Genomic DNA, 18,713 nt, shown 5'->3' on the forward strand with positions numbered 1-18,713 from the left:
AGGGCGGCACAGCCAAGGCCATGTGCTCGCCGCCGGCACAGGAGCTTAGACCAGGCCAGTGCCCCAAGATGTTCAACCCCCCCAGTCTTGGCAGTGCCAGGGAGGGTTCGGCAGGTTCCCTGGGGTGCGCGAGAGCTGCATATGCCCCAGCTATGTGCACGTGTGTGTGCATGCGTGTTCCCATCCCACCCTCCTCCATACTGGTGCCACTGGGGCGATGCCAGGTGGCATGGGGCAGGAGCGGACGCGTTGGAAGGACACAGAGGCAGGGATGCTGAGCCAGCGCTAGTTCAGTGTCGGTGTTTATTCATGTGACACTCAGGGCGGGGGGGTCAGGAGCAGGGGACAGGGGGATGTGGGGAGAGACATCTGTGTGGGGGGGGAGCTGCTGTCCCCAGCAGCAGGGAAGAGGGAGGGGGCCGGCGGGGGGCCACCGGGCGCAGGAAGGTCCTGGCAGCATTAGGAGCACTGGGATCTCTTCAGGCTTTTCTCCACATTGCCTGCCTCGTGTGTGACCTTGCAGGCGAAGGTGTCGTATCGCTGCCATTCGGAGGCACTCAGTGTCAGGTAGCTGCTGGCCATGTACTGGTTGTTGGTCTGCCGCTGGGGCTGGCTGGTCTCGACGCCACTGCTGAGGGCCTTGCCGTCGGCCGTCCAGCTCACCTGCACGGCACCGGGGTAGAAGTCTCCCATCAGACACACCAGGGTGGCTTTGTTCTGCGTCGAGAGCTGGTCCTTGGAGGGCGGGAAGAGGTGGACGGTGGGGGAGACCTTGGGCTGGCCTGCAAGAGGAGAGAAGGGCACGGGGTCAGGGAGGGCCCTGTGCCCCCCCGGCGCGCCCTGCCTGCCCGCCCTGCCCGCACCAGCTGCCGCCGCCCAGAAACTCCCCGCTTCCCCCACAGACGAGCGTTTATCCCTTATAACTCCAATGTAGTTAGATTTGGGATACACGTATATACATAAAAATATACATGTATATGTGTATATATGTGTATTTATACATATAAAATATACATGTATGTGTATATATGTACATATATATCCTATACACACTTATATATGTTATACATATATTATGTATATATGTGCACATACACACTATATATAGATATTTTTTGTATACAGCTAATATATGTCATATACATTTATATTATATGTTACATACATAAAATACACAATATGCTACATATATGTAGTATATATTGTTATATAAATATATGTATAACGACATAATATATATAATATAAACATTTATGTATTTGTATTTTCATATATTAATATATTAATTATTTAATAATGGATATATTATCTATATATTTAATTTAGATAATCAATATAATTAATTAATATAGTAATATAGTAATATATTAATATATTATATATTTATATATAATATATAATAGAGAAACCAAAATCTGTTTAGTTGCCATAAACCATTTCTTCCCTTTTGCAAGGTAATTTTTTAAAAAATCAAAATTTCAAAGAAAATCACCCTGTTTTGTGCCCAGTTCTGCTTTCAGACTTGTCTCAGAAAAAGTACACTTAAGAAACACCCGAAGGAAGATGGAGAAAAGATGTTTGGTCTTTCTGAGGTGATCCTGCCGCCTTCTCTAATGTACAAGGTCTCTATCTCTATCTCTACTATCTCTATGCAAAAACCAGGAGGACACCACCATTAAAAACTTTCTGCTGAAGAAATTGGTAAACTACACTTTTCTTGATCTTATGCCCTTTGTAATTTGGTTCAGAACAGGATTTTTAGCAAAAACCTTTTAAAAATTACAGACAAAGACAGACAAATGATGTTCCTGACAGCATTTGTAACACAATAACCTCCATTTTTGACATGGCTTACCTGGACAACGGGCTCTTTAAGATAACCCTGAAAACTTTTAGTTAAGGACCCAGGGATGTGACATTTTAACACAAAGTTGGATGCAACTTCAGCCCGCTCACGGCCAAGAACAGGCTGCCATTTCGCAGCGCCCACAGCCTTGGCTGGGGGACCCCACAGAGAAGACCCTGCTCCTCACCGAGGGCAACAGACTTAGTCCTCTGGACTAAGAGTTCAGGACTTAGACCTTAGACCAATGACTAATTTCTTTTACAAAGACAAAAATTTACTTTCTTAGCGACGCAAACCTGAGTTTCTGAAATAGGCTCCCTGAGACCTCACACACATTTCCCGGCCAAATTTTAAGATCTTTAAATTGAGAAAATACCCCCCCCCAATCCTCCATGGTGTGCACCAGAGCCCTCCAAGTCCGTACGGACAAGACACAGCCCGCAATGCCGCACTTAGTGCCCATCCCCAAACTGGTGGCAGACCCCAGCCCAGTGCCAAGTCCAAGAAAAAAATCCCCAAATCACAAAAAAAATCGACAAAATGTCACAATTTCACAGTGGGGAAGGAAAGCCCGAGAAGTCGGCGACTCACCTAGGACGGTCAGCATGGTCCCGGGCCCGAAAACACCACACAGTGATACAGGGCTATGCAAAAACCTCCTGTGCCATGGCAGGAGCAGTTCGGTGCCCCATGGATGCAGCAGGATGGAGGTGATGGGATGGTGATGCCTTAATGGATGCAGCAGGATGGAGGTGATGGGATGGTGATGCCTTAATGGATGCAGCAGGATGGAGGTGATGGGATGGTGATGCCTTAATGGATGCAGCAGGATGGAGGTGATGGGATGGTGATGCCTTAATGGATGCAGCAGGATGGAGGTGATGGGATGGAGATTCCCCAGTGGACACCGCAGGATGAATGTGCCGGGGTGGAGCTGTTCTGATGGACACAGCAGGCTGGGTGTGCGGTGCTGGATGTGCCCCGGTGGATGTGGCAGGGCAGGACTGCCATATGGGGATGGCTGTGTGTCCTTGCTGGAAATGTCCTGGTCCTGTGCAAGGCCTTGGCCCCACCATCCTGCATGGTCCATGTTGGCCAGGCTCTCCAGAGCTGTGGCTGCATCACTGGCTGCTCCAGGGACACACTGCTACCCAGGACCATGTGCCTTCTGCTCATTACAAGCCCGTGTCCCTGCCGGTGGTGTGGGGGTGTTAATCCCAGGTGAAGAAGGGCTGGTGGAGGCTTTGGGTGCCCCTAAGGCACAAGAGGCAGCACTTCGCCTCGACCTGCACTGCTGCCATGCAGGTGGCTGAGGGCTGCCCTTGGGGGCACTGGCCACTGTCCTGCCACCCCTCGGGCCACGCTGTGGCTGCGGCCAGATCAGGTGGGGACCACCAGCTATCGGGCAGTATGTGTGCAGGTAAACCTCATGAATAAACCATCCATCCGTCCTTCCCACTGCCCAGAAACCCCACTGCTGGCGTAGGTCCTGGGGTTTCATAGGGAACCCACCTCCTGGTGCCCATGCCACCCTGCAGCCTGGCATTGCTCTCCAGGGCAAAATTGGACCCAGGCATAGCCCACGCCCTTACCTGGGCAGGACTTTCGGTGTCTGTCAGGAAGGCGAGCCTCCTTGCAGCAGCTGTGCCAGGGTGGTGTCCCGTGCTGGGGCAGTCCAGGGCAGAGGAGCGGGGCAGCCCTGGCTGCCGTTGCGGTGCACCCACTGCTGTGCCAGAGCTCAGCCCTGCTCTCAGGGCTGGGTGCCGGGCGCTGGACCAGCCCACTGAGGGTAAATAAGCACTTCTCTCTGTCACACCTGGCATCTTGGCACTGGCAAAGTCACTGATGCAGGGTTGGCTCTGGTGTGGGGGAGGTCAGAGCCCGCTGAGCCAACGAAGCCTGCCAGCCATGATAGGGGATTACACCTTGGGATGACTGCTGAAGGCACCTATTGGGCACCAGTGGGTGAAGACTGAAGGCTCTATTCACTATTTTTTTTTATTTCTGCCCTAACAGGGCTCAGCACAGGTCTCAGACTTAATGCCCTGCCTTGGCTGGTGGTCATGGTCTGCAGGTGGAGGGGAGGGCTAGGGGCATCAGCCAGCTGGGGACACCTGGCCATCACAGGGGAAAATGCACTAACCCAGTGAGCCTAAGATGTGGGAGTGAGCAGTTAATCTCTCAGTGTACTGGGACCATGTTTTGTTGCAGTGTCATGATCCTATTTGACCAAGGAGGAAGGACTGGGAGATGTGGATGCAGGGCCAGCACTAGTTCAGGGTTTATTTGGATGATGCCTAGGATGAGGGGACAGAGCAGGGGAGATGGGTGGGATTCAGGCAGGGGGAGAAGGAAGGGCCCACAGAGGTGGCAGAGACTTGCACAGAAGGTGGGGCAGGTGGTGAAGAACTGTGCCAGGAGCTGTGATGTTCCAGGGCCAGGGTTGTCCATTCTCCAGTGCAGCTGGGAGCACTCAGATCTATTCAGGACCTTCTCGAAGGTGCCGGTCTCATGTGTGACCTGGCAGACGTAGGTCTCATGGCTCTTCCAGTCGGCGTCATGGCTGGCCACGTACTGGTTGTTGGTCTGCCCGCCGCTAGGGCTGTCTGGTCGCAATGCCATCGGTGCGGGCACAGCTGTCAGGCGTCCAGGCCACCTGCATGGTACTGGCATAGAAGTCTCCCAGCAGACACACCAGAGCGGCTTTGCTCTGTGCCAAGAGCTCCTCAAGGGACAGCAGGAAGAGCTGGACAGTGGGGGAGACCTTGGGCTGGCCTGCGGGGAGGGATCGGCACTGGGAGGTGGATGTGGAAGGAGGAAAGTCTTTAAAGTGTGGACACCCATGGGGTTTGGTCCTGGCTGGAGTCTTTCAGTGCAGCTCCCACCACCAGCAAAGGAGCTAATAGCTCAAGGCCTTTGCGGTCAGCTTATTTCTTAATATTCTGCCTAGCAATCTAAAAAGGCTGCCCTGGAGGTAAGAGGCCCCGGCGCTCTGGAGGACACCCAGTGTGCATGTCTGCAGGATCAGCATCACCAGCACCCCATCAGGATCAGAATCACCAGCATCCCATGCCTCGGCCCTGCGCCACGCGCTTGTGCAGCTGTAGCCAAAACTCAGCTACGCTGCTTTTTGGCAGCTGAAGAGGCAGACGTCCTCCTGTCTGCCATTGAGACGTCAAGAGACAGCCTTGTCCTCAGACAGCAATCCCAACCTGTCTGCTCAGACTTGAAGCCCTTCCATTTCAGCACTCGATATATTTCCACATCGTAGAACACAACTGGGAGTTTCTCCCTAGGAGAGAGAGAAATGTTAAGAAACCTCTCTTTCATAAACTCCAATAAAATTTGGCTGTCTGGCAAATATATAGATATATTTTTACCCAGTAACTCCTGCATTCAGACAAGTTGAACGCGACCCATGGGATCAGTAGAGGGTCTGCAGATTTGAAAGGGCCAAAAATGTTTTGCAAGCAGCAAAGCCCAATTAGCTCATAAATCCGTTTCCTCCTGTCAAAGAAAAGCACATGAATATGTTTTAGTGTGGTTAGACAAACGGAGGACATGCTACTATAACCAAATGGAGAAGTCGAAGAAATAAAAAAAAACCCCAAACACCTCAAACCCCAGAAAGAGCCCATACAGCCCCTGATGTGATCGTCAGAGCAACTTACTGAGGATGGTCAGCTGGGTCCCACTGCCAAGTAAATAAATGCAGTGACACATTGGTGCACAGAAGGAGCCAAAGCAGCTGCCTATGCCCAGACAGCGGCACCAGCACCCCATGAGCACGGCAGGGAGGCAGCCCGGCTCCAAGCCACTGGCGCAGCTTGTGCGGTGCCACTTGCTGGGGATGACAGAGTAGGGACGGCATTTGTGCATTCTCTCCTCTGCTCGTCTCGCCCAAGGGATATCCAGCAGCCGTGACACTGTTGGTCAAGGTCTTGGCTGAAATCACATGTCCATCACCCTCCAAACATCCCCTGTGTAAAATGCTCCCTGGCTCACAAGCTTTAGTGAAGGTTGCCCCCCCCCCCCCCCAGATTGGGCCAGTCTGCCTTTAGCGGCCTTATGGTCAGTCCCATCCTTGCTCTGGGGAGGGGGTGGCAGCTCGCCAGGTCCAGCTTCACCCTGATTGAGCACCGCAGCACCCCTCCTCCCCAGGCTGGGCCTTGCGGAGATGCCAGAGATGCACCGAGCACCAGCAGCCCTGAGTGGGTGGTCTGGGCTATGGGCAAGACAGTGGCCAGGGGAGTGCGAGGAGCATGAAGTCAAGGGCGAGCGAGAGCAGCAGGTGCCGGTTCATGTGTATGCTGAGGGGGAACATGCGTTACTGCCAGGTGAGCGCAGTGGAGGGCAGGCAGCCTGTGTGCTGCCGGTCCTGCCCTGGGCACCCTCCTGCCTTTGGCGGCTGAGCTGGATGGTGACAGAGCAGCCTTCAGTGCCGAGAGGAGCACTTAAACCCATCTCACCTGGTTCTGCCAAGGTGGTGGCTGCTTCCCAAGGCACTGGGGTGGAGGATGGTGCTGCTCCACCAGCTAAGCCAGCTCCGGAGCAGCAGGGAGGAGCAGCATGGACAGAAGGGCATGGCAGATGTTTTTTTCTTGCACAGGAGACAGGGAGATCTCAGAGACCTGTGGGTTTGCTCCAAGCACCCTGCCAGCAGTACCCCAACCACCCAGGAGCTCAGGTTCCTGCAGAGCTGCCCCTGCCCATGCTGCATCCCCCAGGCTGCTGCTACTAGTAGTGCCCTCTTAGCCCCTGCCTTCCTAGCCTCTTGGAGCAGCAGCCCTGAGGTGACGGCTCCTGGGAGCATCTGCCAGGGGCCAGGGCATGTGAAGGGGGTTGGAGAAGAGGCATCAGAGGCTGTTGGTAAAGGGGAAGAGCTGGGACTAGCGGAGAAAATCATGAAAGGGTTATGGGTGCCTACATACAGCTGCAATAGCTAAGGCAGGGTGAGCCAGGATGGGTTTCAGTTAAGACTCATTAACTTCAGATTCCCCAGGGAAGGTTCGGCTGCTGCTTTGTAAAGTGTTTTCCCAGCGTGGTGACAAACTCAAAGGGCACAGGGTGCTCGGCTCAGAGCAAACAAACTTTTGGAGCGCTGCTTTTCAGTAGCACCAACTTAAATTGAAATCCAAAATATTCAAATGCTGTGGTTTGTGGAAGGGGTTATAGAAAGAGGCAGAGTCAGTGAACCTCCTGAGTCACTAGAAAATAAATGATGCTTTGCAGATTTTGTGGTTTGAGGCACTTTCTGTTTCAGAGGTTTGGTTTTCCTCTGGATAGGCTTATGCATTGGTGCAAAGGCTGAAACTAGCCCCCCCCCCCAAAAAAAAATCACTGAAATTGTCTATGCAAAGCATTTAAATGAAGCCAGTGCCGTCTATTGTGGACGACATGTTTCTGAGCATTTCTCAGGCTTCGACGGGGTTTCAGTTCCATTTTCGGGGATGACAATAAAGGGTGACAACATTCAGCTCAAAAGTCCATCTCTTCTCCTTGGAGGGAGGCATGGAGGAGGACTGATGCTGTGCTGGACACATCAGGGTTATTGATGCTTCAGCACCCACCTTGCATGTGGTCTTGGCAGGAACGGCAGTAGGTGAAGGGGTGCTGGTGCCAGGGGAGCACAGGGGGGGCTACACATGACTACTGTGTCCCAGCTGCCAGGCGTGAGCAGCGGAGGCCCCGCCATGTGCTCTCTGCTGCTGACACATGGATTACCCAATCAGGCCTAGAAGCAAACTGGAAGGGATGGGGTAGGATGTGCCAAGCAGCCTTAAAGCATAGACCATCCTGAAACTGGCCTGTCATGGCTTGTGCAAATATCTGCCCCAGAACCTGCTTCCTCTATGGGCTTGGCCGGTGGGAGCAGGTGCCCAGTGCAGAGGGGCTCCTGCAGTAGCTGAGCTTGGAAGAGAACAGGGAGGCAACCTGCAGGGCCCACAGTGCAGCTAGGGAGTGCACGGTACCATGGACCTGTAGAATGGGGCAGGAACAGGGCTTCCTCATCCCTTCCTCAAATGATGGGGACAGGCACAGGCTGGGGCCCCATGGGACAGCCCAGCCAGGACACCAGGCTCAGCCCGCTGCAGCGCAGGGTATCAAGGGCTGGGACGTGGCAGGGACCTGCCCCACCATGAGACCGGGACAGCAGAGACTCCTCACTGGCCCCTGCGATGGCGGGAGGTTTTTGTCTCACTTCCCCATTGCTTTGTGTCACTGTGGCAGCAGTATAGCTGCTGCCTTCGTAGCTACCACAGTAATAGACAGCCTCGTCCTCGGCTTGCACCCCAGAGATGGTTAATGTGGCTGTGGAGCCGGAGTAAGATCCAGAGAATCGCGAAGGGATGCCCGAGGGTCTGTTGTCACTGTCATAGATCACAGTGACAGGGGCAGTGCCAGGCACCTTCTGCTGGTACCAGCCAACATTGCCACTGCTGTAAACCCCGGAGCAGGTGATCTGGATGGTTTGTCCTGGGTTCGCTGACACCGAGGGCGGCTGAGTCAGCGCTGCCTGGACCAGGGAACCTGCGGAGGGAGAGGAGAGAGGGGAGAAGACGGGGGTCAGTCAGCCGGTGCCCCAGCAGCACAGCCCTCCCCGGGCAGCAGGACGGGGATGGGGCCCCCATGCGCCAAGGCCCAGCCGGGCACAGCGAATCTGGCCGTGGCACCTGAGCCGTGGACGAGCACCGCGAGGAGGAGAGGGGCCCAGGCCATGGCGCGATCCCAGCAGTTCCGCGTCTCCACGCCGATGGGGCTCTTTTGCGGACCCGGGCTCCCTTTTAAGTCCCAGCCTGCGTGGGGCACAGCCCCGCCATGCAAATCTGACCCCGCGCTCATGGCAAGACCCTGCCCACACCCCTCTCCCCGCTCCACGCCCAGCCCCACCACCCCAGATGCAGCGGGGCTTGTCCCCAGGCACGGAGCGGAGACAAGGCAACGTGTCCCAGCTCACGGCCCAAAACCCGCCAGCACAGACACCCCATCCGCAGCCCAGGCCAAGTGGCTGCAGGGCCGCAGGGTGTGGGAGAGCCGGGCTGCTCGGGGCAGGAGGGGGTGCTCACAGCTCCCAGTGACGGGGTTGGGACGACGTAACCCCCCAGCACCCCCCACCCCACGCTCGGCACCGTGCCCTCCTATGGGTTTCCCGGGCCCTGCACAGGTCTTGGCTCTTCCTGCCCTTCCCCGATGCACCTGGGGCCCTGCAGCGCTGCCCTTGCCCCTTCTCTTGCAACAGCGCCGCAGCACCCTGCCCCTGGGGGGGGACACCAACTGACTGGCAGCCCCGTGGCAGAAAAGGCCCTGGGATGGCACCGGTTTGCGCAGCAGCCAACAAAGCACCCACGGGCTGCGTTAGCAGGAGCGTTGGCAGCACCCATAGAGAGGATACTTCCCCTCGGCTCAGCACCCTAAGGCTCAGCCCAGCACTGGGCCAGCTCTGGGTTCCCCAGCCAGTGATGGGGGCAGATGGGAGCGAGGCCAGGGAAGGGCCGCGAGGATGATGAAGGGCTCAGGGGTATCACTGCTGTGGAGAGAGGTGACGTGAGCCGGGATGGCTGAGCCCACGGTGGGAAGCCTCAGGGGCATCTTATCAACACTGTAAATACCTCCTGAGGGCAGCAAAGATGATGGAGCCAGATGAAGTTTGCAGATGACACCAAATTGAGGGGGGACGTAGACACTCCAGGAGGGAGATCTGCCCTGCAGGAAGATCTGGATAGGCTGCGAGAGTGGGCTAACAAGAACCTTATGAATGCCAACAGGGACCAGTGTAAGGTCACGCACCTGGGAAAACATAATCCGGGAGTGCAGCACAGACTGGGATCCACCTGGCAGGAGAGCAGCTCTGCCCAAAGGGACCTGGGGGTCCTGGTGGGGGGAAGCTCAACATGAGCGAACAGTGGCTGCTGCGGCCAAGAAGGCCAACAGGCTGCTGGGTTGCATCAAACAGGGCATCACCAGCAGAGAGAAAGAAGTCATCATCCTGCTCTACTCAGCACTTCTCAGGCCACACCTGGAGTGCTGTGTGCAGTTCTGGTCCCCGCCGTACAAAAAGGATGTGGCCAGGCTGGAACGGGCCCAAAGAAGGGCCACCAAGATGATCCAAGGACTGGGAAGCTGCCGTACAAGGGTAGGCTGGGAGAGCTGGGTTTGTTCAGCCTTGAGAAAAGGAGGCTCAGAGGGGATCTCGTCACCGTGTACCAGTACTTAAGGGGCAGCTACAAAGAAGATGAAGACTCCCTTTTCACACGGAGTCCCATGGAGAGGACAAGGGGGATGGACACAAGTTGCTCTTGGGGAGATTCCGATTGGACACGAGAAGGAAATTTTTCACAGTGAGGACAGTCACCGTTGGAATAATCTCCCCAGGGAAGGGGTTGGCTCGGCCACGTTGGACACCTTCAGGAGCCGTCTGGACAGGGTGCTGGGCTGTCTTGTCTAGGCTGGGCTCTGCCCAGAAAGGTTGGACTAGATGATCCCTGAGGTCCCTTCCAACCTGGGATTCTGCGATTCTGTGTGTGATTTCTCTCAGAGGGGTCCACTGACAGCACAGGAGGCAATGGGCACAGGGTGAAACACAGGAAAATCTGCTGAAACATAGCCAAAGCGATTTTCCTGCTGCAAGGACGGTCAAACTCTGGAATGGGTTGCCCAGAGAGCTGCAAAGCCCCCATCCTTGGGGATATTCAAAGCCTACCTGGACAGGCTGTGGGCAGCCTGCAGTAGCCTAGGCAGCTTTGAGCAGCGGGTGAGACGGGACAATCTCCACTGGCACCTCCAGCAGCAGCCCCAGATTCTGGGGCTTGCCCCAGCCCCAGCCCCAGCGCTACCCATCGCTTTGCTGCTTTTCTGCCCTGTCTCTTCACCTGCAAGCCCGGGCCCATGGCTCAAGGCCTCTGCTCTTCCCAGGTCTCCACTCCCCAGCACAACGGGAGCCGCCTGGCACTGAGCCCTGGGGCTCCAGCAATGCCTCCCCACAGTTCATCAAGAGCCCAGCAGGCTGGCACTGGGCAAATGCCGCCAGAGCCGGGGCAGCCCAGGGGCTCTGCTCACAGCTGCCGGGGCAGCCCCCGGCCAGCCCTGCTCTGACCCAGGGCACAGGGATTGTGGCCCCCTCCGGCAGCCTCGTGTCCAGCCCAAGAGCTGCTGTGCCCACGGGAAACGCCCCCATGCACACAACCCCTGCCTGTCCCCGACGCTGCCCTCCCCAGGGTGACCCGGGGCACAGAGAGCCCCATGGGCACAGGCAGGGCTGCAGGACGACGGTCTCCCCGTGGGCAGCACGGAGGGGACCTGCTGGGGCAGAGCACGTGCGCCACGGCCGGAGCTGCCTCACGGGCACATGTGCTGCTCCTCCACCGCCTCCAAGCAGCAGCAGCAGCAGGCGGCACCTGAGGGGCCCTGGTGCAACCGGGGCTTTGTGTCTCACTTCCCCAGTGCTGAGAGTCACCGTGACCCCGATCAGCGCTGGCTGCCCAGCCGGCACAGGGAGAGACAGCCCCTGCCGCCGCCTGGACGCCAGGCACGGGTGACGTGGCCATGGAGAATGGCATGTGCCCAGGTGCTGGCATCCCCTCCCCAGGTCACAGGGGACAGGCACAGGCTGGGGCCCCATGGGACAGCCCAGCCAGGACACCAGGCTCAGCCCGCTGCAGCGCAGGGTATCAAGGGCTGGGACGTGGCAGGGACCTGCCCCACCATGAGACCGGGACAGCAGAGACTCCTCACTGGCCCCTGCGATGGCGGGAGGTTTTTGTCTCACTTCCCCATTGCTTTGTGTCACCGTGGCAGCATTGCTGCTGCCATCGTAGCCACCACAGTAATAGACAGCCTCGTCCTCGGCTTGCACCCCAGAGATGGTTAATGTGCCTGTGGAGCCAGACTTGGATCCAGAGAATCGCGAAGGGATGCCCGAGGGTCTCTTGTTGCTCTGATAGATCACAGTGACAGGGGCAGTGCCAGGCACCTTCTGCTGGAACCAGCCAGCATCATTCCAACTGCTGCTGTCAATTCCGGAGCAGGTGATCTGGATGGTTTGTCCTGGGTTCGCTGACGCCGAGGGCGGCTGAGTCAGCGCTGCCTGGACCAGGGAACCTGCGGAGGGAGAGGAGAGAGGGGAGAAGACGGGGGTCAGTCAGCCGGTGCCCCAGCAGCACAGCCCTCCCCGGGCAGCAGGACGGGGATGGGGCCCCCGTGCGCCAAGGCCCAGCCGGGCACAGCGAATCTGGCCGTGGCACCTGAGCCGTGGACGAGCACCGCGAGGAGGAGAGGGGCCCAGGCCATGGCGCGATCCCAGCAGTTCCGCGTCTCCACGCCGATGGGGCTCTTTTGCGGACCCGGGCTCCCTTTTAAGTCCCAGCCTGCGTGGGGCACAGCCCCGCCATGCAAATCTGACCCCGCGCTCATGGCAAGACCCTGCCCACACCCCTCTCCCCGCTCCACGCCCAGCCCCACCACCCCAGATGCAGCGGGGCTTGTCCCCAGGCACGGAGCGGAGACAAGGCAACGTGTCCCAGCTCACGGCCCAAAACCCGCCAGCACAGACACCCCATCCGCAGCCCAGGCCAAGTGGCTGCAGGGCCGCAGGGTGTGGGAGAGCCGGGCTGCTCGGGGCAGGAGGGGGTGCTCACAGCTCCCAGTGACGGGGTTGGGACGACGTAACCCCCAGCACCCCCCACCCCACGCTCGGCACCGTGCCCTCCTATGGGTTTCCCGGGCCCTGCACAGGTCTTGGCTCTTCCTGCCCTTCCCCGATGCACCTGGGGCCCTGCAGCGCTGCCCTTGCCCCTTCTCTTGCAACAGCGCCGCAGCACCCTGCCCCTGGGGGGGGACACCAACTGACTGGCAGCCCCGTGGCAGAAAAGGCCCTGGGATGGCACCGGTTTGCGCAGCAGCCAACAAAGCACCCACGGGCTGCGTTAGCAGGAGCGTTGGCAGCACCCATAGAGAGGATACTTCCCCTCGGCTCAGCACCCTAAGGCTCAGCCCAGCACTGGGCCAGCTCTGGGTTCCCCAGCCAGTGATGGGGGCAGATGGGAGCGAGGCCAGGGAAGGGCCGCGAGGATGATGAAGGGCTCAGGGGTATCACTGCTGTGGAGAGAGGTGACGTGAGCCGGGATGGCTGAGCCCACGGTGGGAAGCCTCAGGGGCATCTTATCAACACTGTAAATACCTCCTGAGGGCAGCAAAGATGATGGAGCCAGATGAAGTTTGCAGATGACACCAAATTGAGGGGGGACGTAGACACTCCAGGAGGGAGATCTGCCCTGCAGGAAGATCTGGATAGGCTGCGAGAGTGGGCTAACAAGAACCTTATGAATGCCAACAGGGACCAGTGTAAGGTCACGCACCTGGGAAAACATAATCCGGGAGTGCAGCACAGACTGGGATCCACCTGGCAGGAGAGCAGCTCTGCCCAAAGGGACCTGGGGGTCCTGGTGGGGGGAAGCTCAACATGAGCGAACAGTGGCTGCTGCGGCCAAGAAGGCCAACAGGCTGCTGGGTTGCATCAAACAGGGCATCACCAGCAGAGAGAAAGAAGTCATCATCCTGCTCTACTCAGCACTTCTCAGGCCACACCTGGAGTGCTGTGTGCAGTTCTGGTCCCCGCCGTACAAAAAGGATGTGGCCAGGCTGGAACGGGCCCAAAGAAGGGCCACCAAGATGATCCAAGGACTGGGAAGCTGCCATACGAGGATGGGCTGGGAGAGCTGGGTTTGTTCAGCCTTGAGAAAAGGAGGCTCAGAGGGGATCTCGTCACCGTGTACCAGTACTTAAGGGGCAGCTACAAAGAAGATGAAGACTCCCTTTTCACACGGAGTCCCATGGAGAGGACAAGGGGGATGGACACAAGTTGCTCTTGGGGAGATTCCGATTGGACACGAGAAGGAAATTTTTCACAGTGAGGACAGTCACCGTTGGAATAATCTCCCCAGGGAAGGGGTTGGCTCGGCCACGTTGGACACCTTCAGGAGCCGTCTGGACAGGGTGCTGGGCCGTCTTGTCTAGGCTGGGCTCTGCCCAGAAAGGTTGGACTAGATGATCCCTGAGGTCCCTTCCAACCTGGGATTCTGCGATTCTGTGTGTGATTTCTCTCAGAGGGGTCCACTGACAGCACAGGAGGCAATGGGCACAGGGTGAAACACAGGAAAATCTGCTGAAACATAGCCAAAGCGATTTTCCTGCTGCAAGGACGGTCAAACTCTGGAATGGGTTGCCCAGAGAGCTGCAAAGCCCCCATCCTTGGGGATATTCAAAGCCTACCTGGACAGGCTGTGGGCAGCCTGCAGTAGCCTAGGCAGCTTTGAGCAGCGGGTGAGACGGGACAATCTCCACTGGCACCTCCAGCAGCAGCCCCAGATTCTGGGGCTTGCCCCAGCCCCAGCCCCAGCGCTACCCATCGCTTTGCTGCTTTTCTGCCCTGTCTCTTCACCTGCAAGCCCGGGCCCATGGCTCAAGGCCTCTGCTCTTCCCAGGTCTCCACTCCCCAGCACAACGGGAGCCGCCTGGCACTGAGCCCTGGGGCTCCAGCAATGCCTCCCCACAGTTCATCAAGAGCCCAGCAGGCTGGCACTGGGCAAATGCCGCCAGAGCCGGGGCAGCCCAGGGGCTCTGCTCACAGCTGCCGGGGCAGCCCCCGGCCAGCCCTGCTCTGACCCAGGGCACAGGGATTGTGGCCCCCTCCGGCAGCCTCGTGTCCAGCCCAAGAGCTGCTGTGCCCACGGGAAACGCCCCCATGCACACAACCCCTGCCTGTCCCCGACGCTGCCCTCCCCAGGGTGACCCGGGGCACAGAGAGCCCCATGGGCACAGGCAGGGCTGCAGGACGACGGTCTCCCCGTGGGCAGCACGGAGGGGACCTGCTGGGGCAGAGCACGTGCGCCACGGCCGGAGCTGCCTCACGGGCACATGTGCTGCTCCTCCACCGCCTCCAAGCAGCAGCAGCAGCAGGCGGCACCTGAGGGGCCCTGGCGCAACCGGGGCTTTGTGTCTCACTTCCCCAGTGCTGAGAGTCACCGTGACCCCGATCAGCGCTGGCTGCCCAGCCGGCACAGGGAGAGACAGCCCCTGCCGCCGCCTGGACGCCAGGCACGGGTGACGTGGCCATGGAGAATGGCATGTGCCCAGGTGCTGGCATCCCCTCCCCAGGTCACAGGGGACAGGCACAGGCTGGGGCCCCATGGGACAGCCCAGCCAGGACACCAGGCTCAGCCCGCTGCAGCGCAGGGTATCAAGGGCTGGGACGTGGCAGGGACCTGCCCCACCATGAGACCGGGACAGCAGAGACTCCTCACTGGCCCCTGCGATGGCGGGAGGTTTTTGTCTCACTTCCCCATTGCTTTGTGTCACCGTGGCAGCATTGCTGCTGCCATCGTAGCCACCACAGTAATAGACAGCCTCGTCCTCGGCTTGCACCCCAGAGATGGTTAATGTGCCTGTGGAGCCAGACTTGGATCCAGAGAATCGCGAAGGGATGCCCGAGGGTCTCTTGTTGCTCTGATAGATCACAGTGACAGGGGCAGTGCCAGGCACCTTCTGCTGGAACCAGCCAGCATCATTCCAACTGCTGCTGTCAATTCCGGAGCAGGTGATCTGGATGGTTTGTCCTGGGTTCGCTGACGCCGAGGGCGGCTGAGTCAGCGCTGCCTGGACCAGGGAACCTGCGGAGGGAGAGGAGAGAGGGGAGAAGACGGGGGTCAGTCAGCCGGTGCCCCAGCAGCACAGCCCTCCCCGGGCAGCAGGACGGGGATGGGGCCCCCGTGCGCCAAGGCCCAGCCGGGCACAGCGAATCTGGCCGTGGCACCTGAGCCGTGGACGAGCACCGCGAGGAGGAGAGGGGCCCAGGCCATGGCGCGATCCCAGCAGTTCCGCGTCTCCACGCCGATGGGGCTCTTTTGCGGACCCGGGCTCCCTTTTAAGTCCCAGCCTGCGTGGGGCACAGCCCCGCCATGCAAATCTGACCCCGCGCTCATGGCAAGACCCTGCCCACACCCCTCTCCCCGCTCCACGCCCAGCCCCACCACCCCAGATGCAGCGGGGCTTGTCCCCAGGCACGGAGCGGAGACAAGGCGACGTGTCCCAGCTCACGGCCCAAAACCCGCCAGCACAGACACCCCATCCGCAGCCCAGGCCAAGTGGCTGCAGGGCCGCAGGGTGTGGGAGAGCCGGGCTGCTCGGGGCAGGAGGATGTGGGGTAGGCATTGCCCGCAGCTCCTACGTCCCCCACACAACTTGGGGGTTGCCAATTAGCTGATGCCCATGCCAGCAGCAGAAGGACAAGCTCCTGCCCAGGCTATTGCCACTTGGCTGGACTTTTGGGTTCTAGATGGACCCAAGTACACTATCACATCGGTAAAGCACTGGGAAGAGGCAGGAGCAAAACCTATTGTTACCATCCCTCCAAACTACCCACCCTAAATGTTATCTGCAACCGATGAGCTCCAAATCGCAGAATCCCACAATGCTAGGGGTTGGAAGGGACCTCTGGAGATCACCCCGTCCCACCCCTGCTGGAGCAGGCACCCCCAGAGCAGGGGCACAGGGCCGCGTCCAGGCGGGGGGTGAATGTCTCCAGGGAAGGGACCCCACAGCCTCTCTGGGCAGCCTGTGCCCCTGCTCTGGCACCCGCACAGGGAAGGGGTTTGTCCTCATGTTCAGGGGGAACCTCCCGTGTTCCAGCTTGTGCCCGGTGCCCCTTGGCCTGGCGTTGGGCACCGCTGAAAAGAGCCCGGTCCCATCATCCTGACACCCACCCTTCAGATATTTACAAGTATTGATGAGATCCCCCCCCAGGCTTCTCTTCTCCAGGCTGAACAAACCCAGGTCTCTCAGCCTTTCCTCGTAAGGGAGGTGGTCCAGCCCCCTGATCATCTTGGTAGCTCAAGATAGCTACCAAGGTATCAAGTGGGACTTTAACCTGCAGTGAGTGAGGGAAGTGAGGCTGGGAGCTAGGCTCGTCAGGGAGCACAGAGTAGCCCTCATCCATGAGGACTGAAGGGTTCTTGGTGCAGCCTGCCTGTGCCCTCTTGGCCCCAGCCCATGGCACATGGCCCTTGCCCCTAACAACATGGTCCTGGAAACACTGCCGGGAGACAAGGTCATGTGCGACCCAGCTGCCCATGTCCTAGGACCTGACACCACAAATGCAGCCCTTATGGGGCCAGTACCCCTCCCTACAGCCAGGCCCTATCACAAACCCTCACCCTCAGCCCATGTCTCCTGCCCCATCACACTCATGCAGATGCAGAATATACCAAAGCCGAAAACAGGTGGCATGTCATGACATGAAGTATCTGGCATCTTTGTCCCCAGGGGTATCCCCAGTCCCAGGATCCCACAGCAGGACAGGCACAGTGTGCTGGAAAGCCCGGGATATTGTGGAGCCGTGGTGGGGTATGGCCCATGTCCAGGGGCTTCCTAGGGGACAGAAGTGCAAACACAGCCAGTGTCAGAGTAGCCCACGGGCCCCTCTTTTAGCATGACAGAGCAGCCCCCTGCAACCCCCTGCTCTGCCCACGCAGTCTCGTGCATGGCCCTGGAGCTCCTGCACGCACGGGAAACATCCCTTCCCCAGCTTGGAAGGCAAAGCTACGGCCCAGCTCCCCAGCCCATGGCATGGCCCCACCTCTTGCTGCTGGGGCTGCAGTTTGAGCAGGGCTGAACCCCCCTGGGATGATGCTCCAAGGACTCCTGGCACCGCTGGGCCGGCAGGAGGGCAGGAGGCACTCGCAGGGCCCTGGGTGTCAGCCGGGGAGCGCAGGGGATGTTGGACAAGCAGCGCAGGGCAGGGACAGTGCTGCTGGGGGTCATCCCAGCATTTCTTTACTGAGAGGGTGCTCAAGCAATGCACAGGCTTCCCACAGTAGTGGCTGATGCCCCAAGCTTGTCACTGTTACAGAGTCCTTTTGACAATAGATTAAATAGGAGGCTGTAAATTTGCTCAGCCCTGGAGGGCTCAGGCAGTCGTATTAGATGCTCATTGCAGGTACCTGCAAACAGAAACATTCTATCCTATCCCTTCTCCTCCCCACACGACAAGGGACAGGCACGGACCTGGGGCTCTAAGGGATGGCCAAGCTGGGACACCAGGCACGGTAACCTGCAGCGCAGGGTAGCAGGGGCAGGGGCATGGTGGGGACCTGCCCCACCATGAAACAGGGGCAGCAGACACCGAGGTGGCTCTTGCCACAGCAGGACAGTTTTGTGTCACTTCCCAATTGCTCCGTGACAAAGTCACCAGTATAGCTGCTGCCATCGTAGCCACCACAGTAATAGACAGCCTCGTCCTCGGCTTGCACCCCAGAGATGGTTAGTGTGGCTGTGGTGCCAGACTTGGATCCAGAGAATCGCGAAGGGATGTCAGAGGGTCTCTGGTTGCTATTATAGATCACAGTGACAGGGGCAGTGCCAGGCACCTTCTGCTGGTACCAGCCAGCTCTGTTGCCGCTGCTAATCCCGGAGCAGGTGATCTGGATGGTTTGTCCCAGGTTCGCTGACACCGAGGGCGGCTGAGTCAGCGCTGCCTGGACCAGGGAACCTGCAGAGGGAGAGGAGAGAGGGGAGAAAAGAAGGGGGTCAGCCAGTGCCACAGCACAGCCCCCCCGGGCAGCAGGACGAGACCCCTGAGCCCCAAGGCCTCAGCTGGGCACAGCAAATCTGGCCAGGGCACCTGAGACGTGGACGAGCACCACGAGGACGAGAGGGGACCAGGCTACGGCATGATCCCACCAGCTCCGTGTCCCCACGCCGATGAGCTGTGCCATGGACACACCTCCCTCTTTAGCCCCAGCCTGCCCGACACGGCCCCTCCGTGGAAGCGTGGCCCCCAGCACTCACCGGCAGCTCCTGTCCCAGTGCTCCCCCT

General features: G+C 58.7%; 1 protein-coding gene and 2 gene segments (V, D, J or C); all 3 read right to left on the reverse strand.

The window, feature by feature from the left end:
- Positions 1-272: 272 nt before the first annotated feature.
- LOC135315858 (immunoglobulin lambda-1 light chain-like) lies at positions 273-8,592 on the reverse strand. Its single transcript, XM_064466623.1, has 4 exons — positions 8,521-8,592; positions 8,083-8,377; positions 2,438-2,475; positions 273-782 (listed from the first exon to the last, which is right to left on the reverse strand). The coding sequence occupies exons 1-4, from the start codon at positions 8,564-8,566 to the stop codon at positions 460-462; spliced, it is 702 nt and encodes a 233-aa protein (XP_064322693.1). The 5' UTR covers positions 8,567-8,592; the 3' UTR covers positions 273-459.
- Positions 8,593-9,626: 1,034 nt separating this feature from the next.
- On the reverse strand, positions 9,627-12,152 carry LOC135315870 (Ig lambda chain V-1 region-like). The segment is given in 3 exon segments: positions 9,627-9,634; positions 11,549-11,944; positions 12,088-12,152. Coding segments are annotated over 3 exon segments (450 nt in total).
- A 1,040-nt stretch (positions 12,153-13,192) lies between these two features.
- On the reverse strand, positions 13,193-15,718 carry LOC135315871 (Ig lambda chain V-1 region-like). The segment is given in 3 exon segments: positions 13,193-13,200; positions 15,115-15,510; positions 15,654-15,718. Coding segments are annotated over 3 exon segments (450 nt in total).
- Positions 15,719-18,713: the final 2,995 nt, after the last annotated feature.

This window comes from Phalacrocorax carbo, chromosome 15, assembly GCF_963921805.1.
Source record: "Phalacrocorax carbo chromosome 15, bPhaCar2.1, whole genome shotgun sequence".
Taxonomy (NCBI): domain Eukaryota; kingdom Metazoa; phylum Chordata; class Aves; order Suliformes; family Phalacrocoracidae; genus Phalacrocorax; species Phalacrocorax carbo.

What these genes read in the sequence shown, in the direction of transcription:
- LOC135315858 (XM_064466623.1), bottom strand. Translation starts at nt 8,566, where the DNA reads ATGGCCTGGGCCCCTCTCCTCCTCGCGGTGCTCGTCCACGGCTCAG. An exon ending in GGTGCTCGTCCACGGCTCAG is followed by an intron (nt 8,378 to 8,520) that starts GTGCCACGGCCA and finishes CTCCCTCCGCAG; the next exon opens with GTTCCCTGGTCCAGGCAGCG. An exon ending in AGCTACGAAGGCAGCAGCTA is followed by an intron (nt 2,476 to 8,082) that starts TACTGCTGCCAC and finishes TGTATCACTGTG; the next exon opens with TGGTGTTTTCGGGCCCGGGA.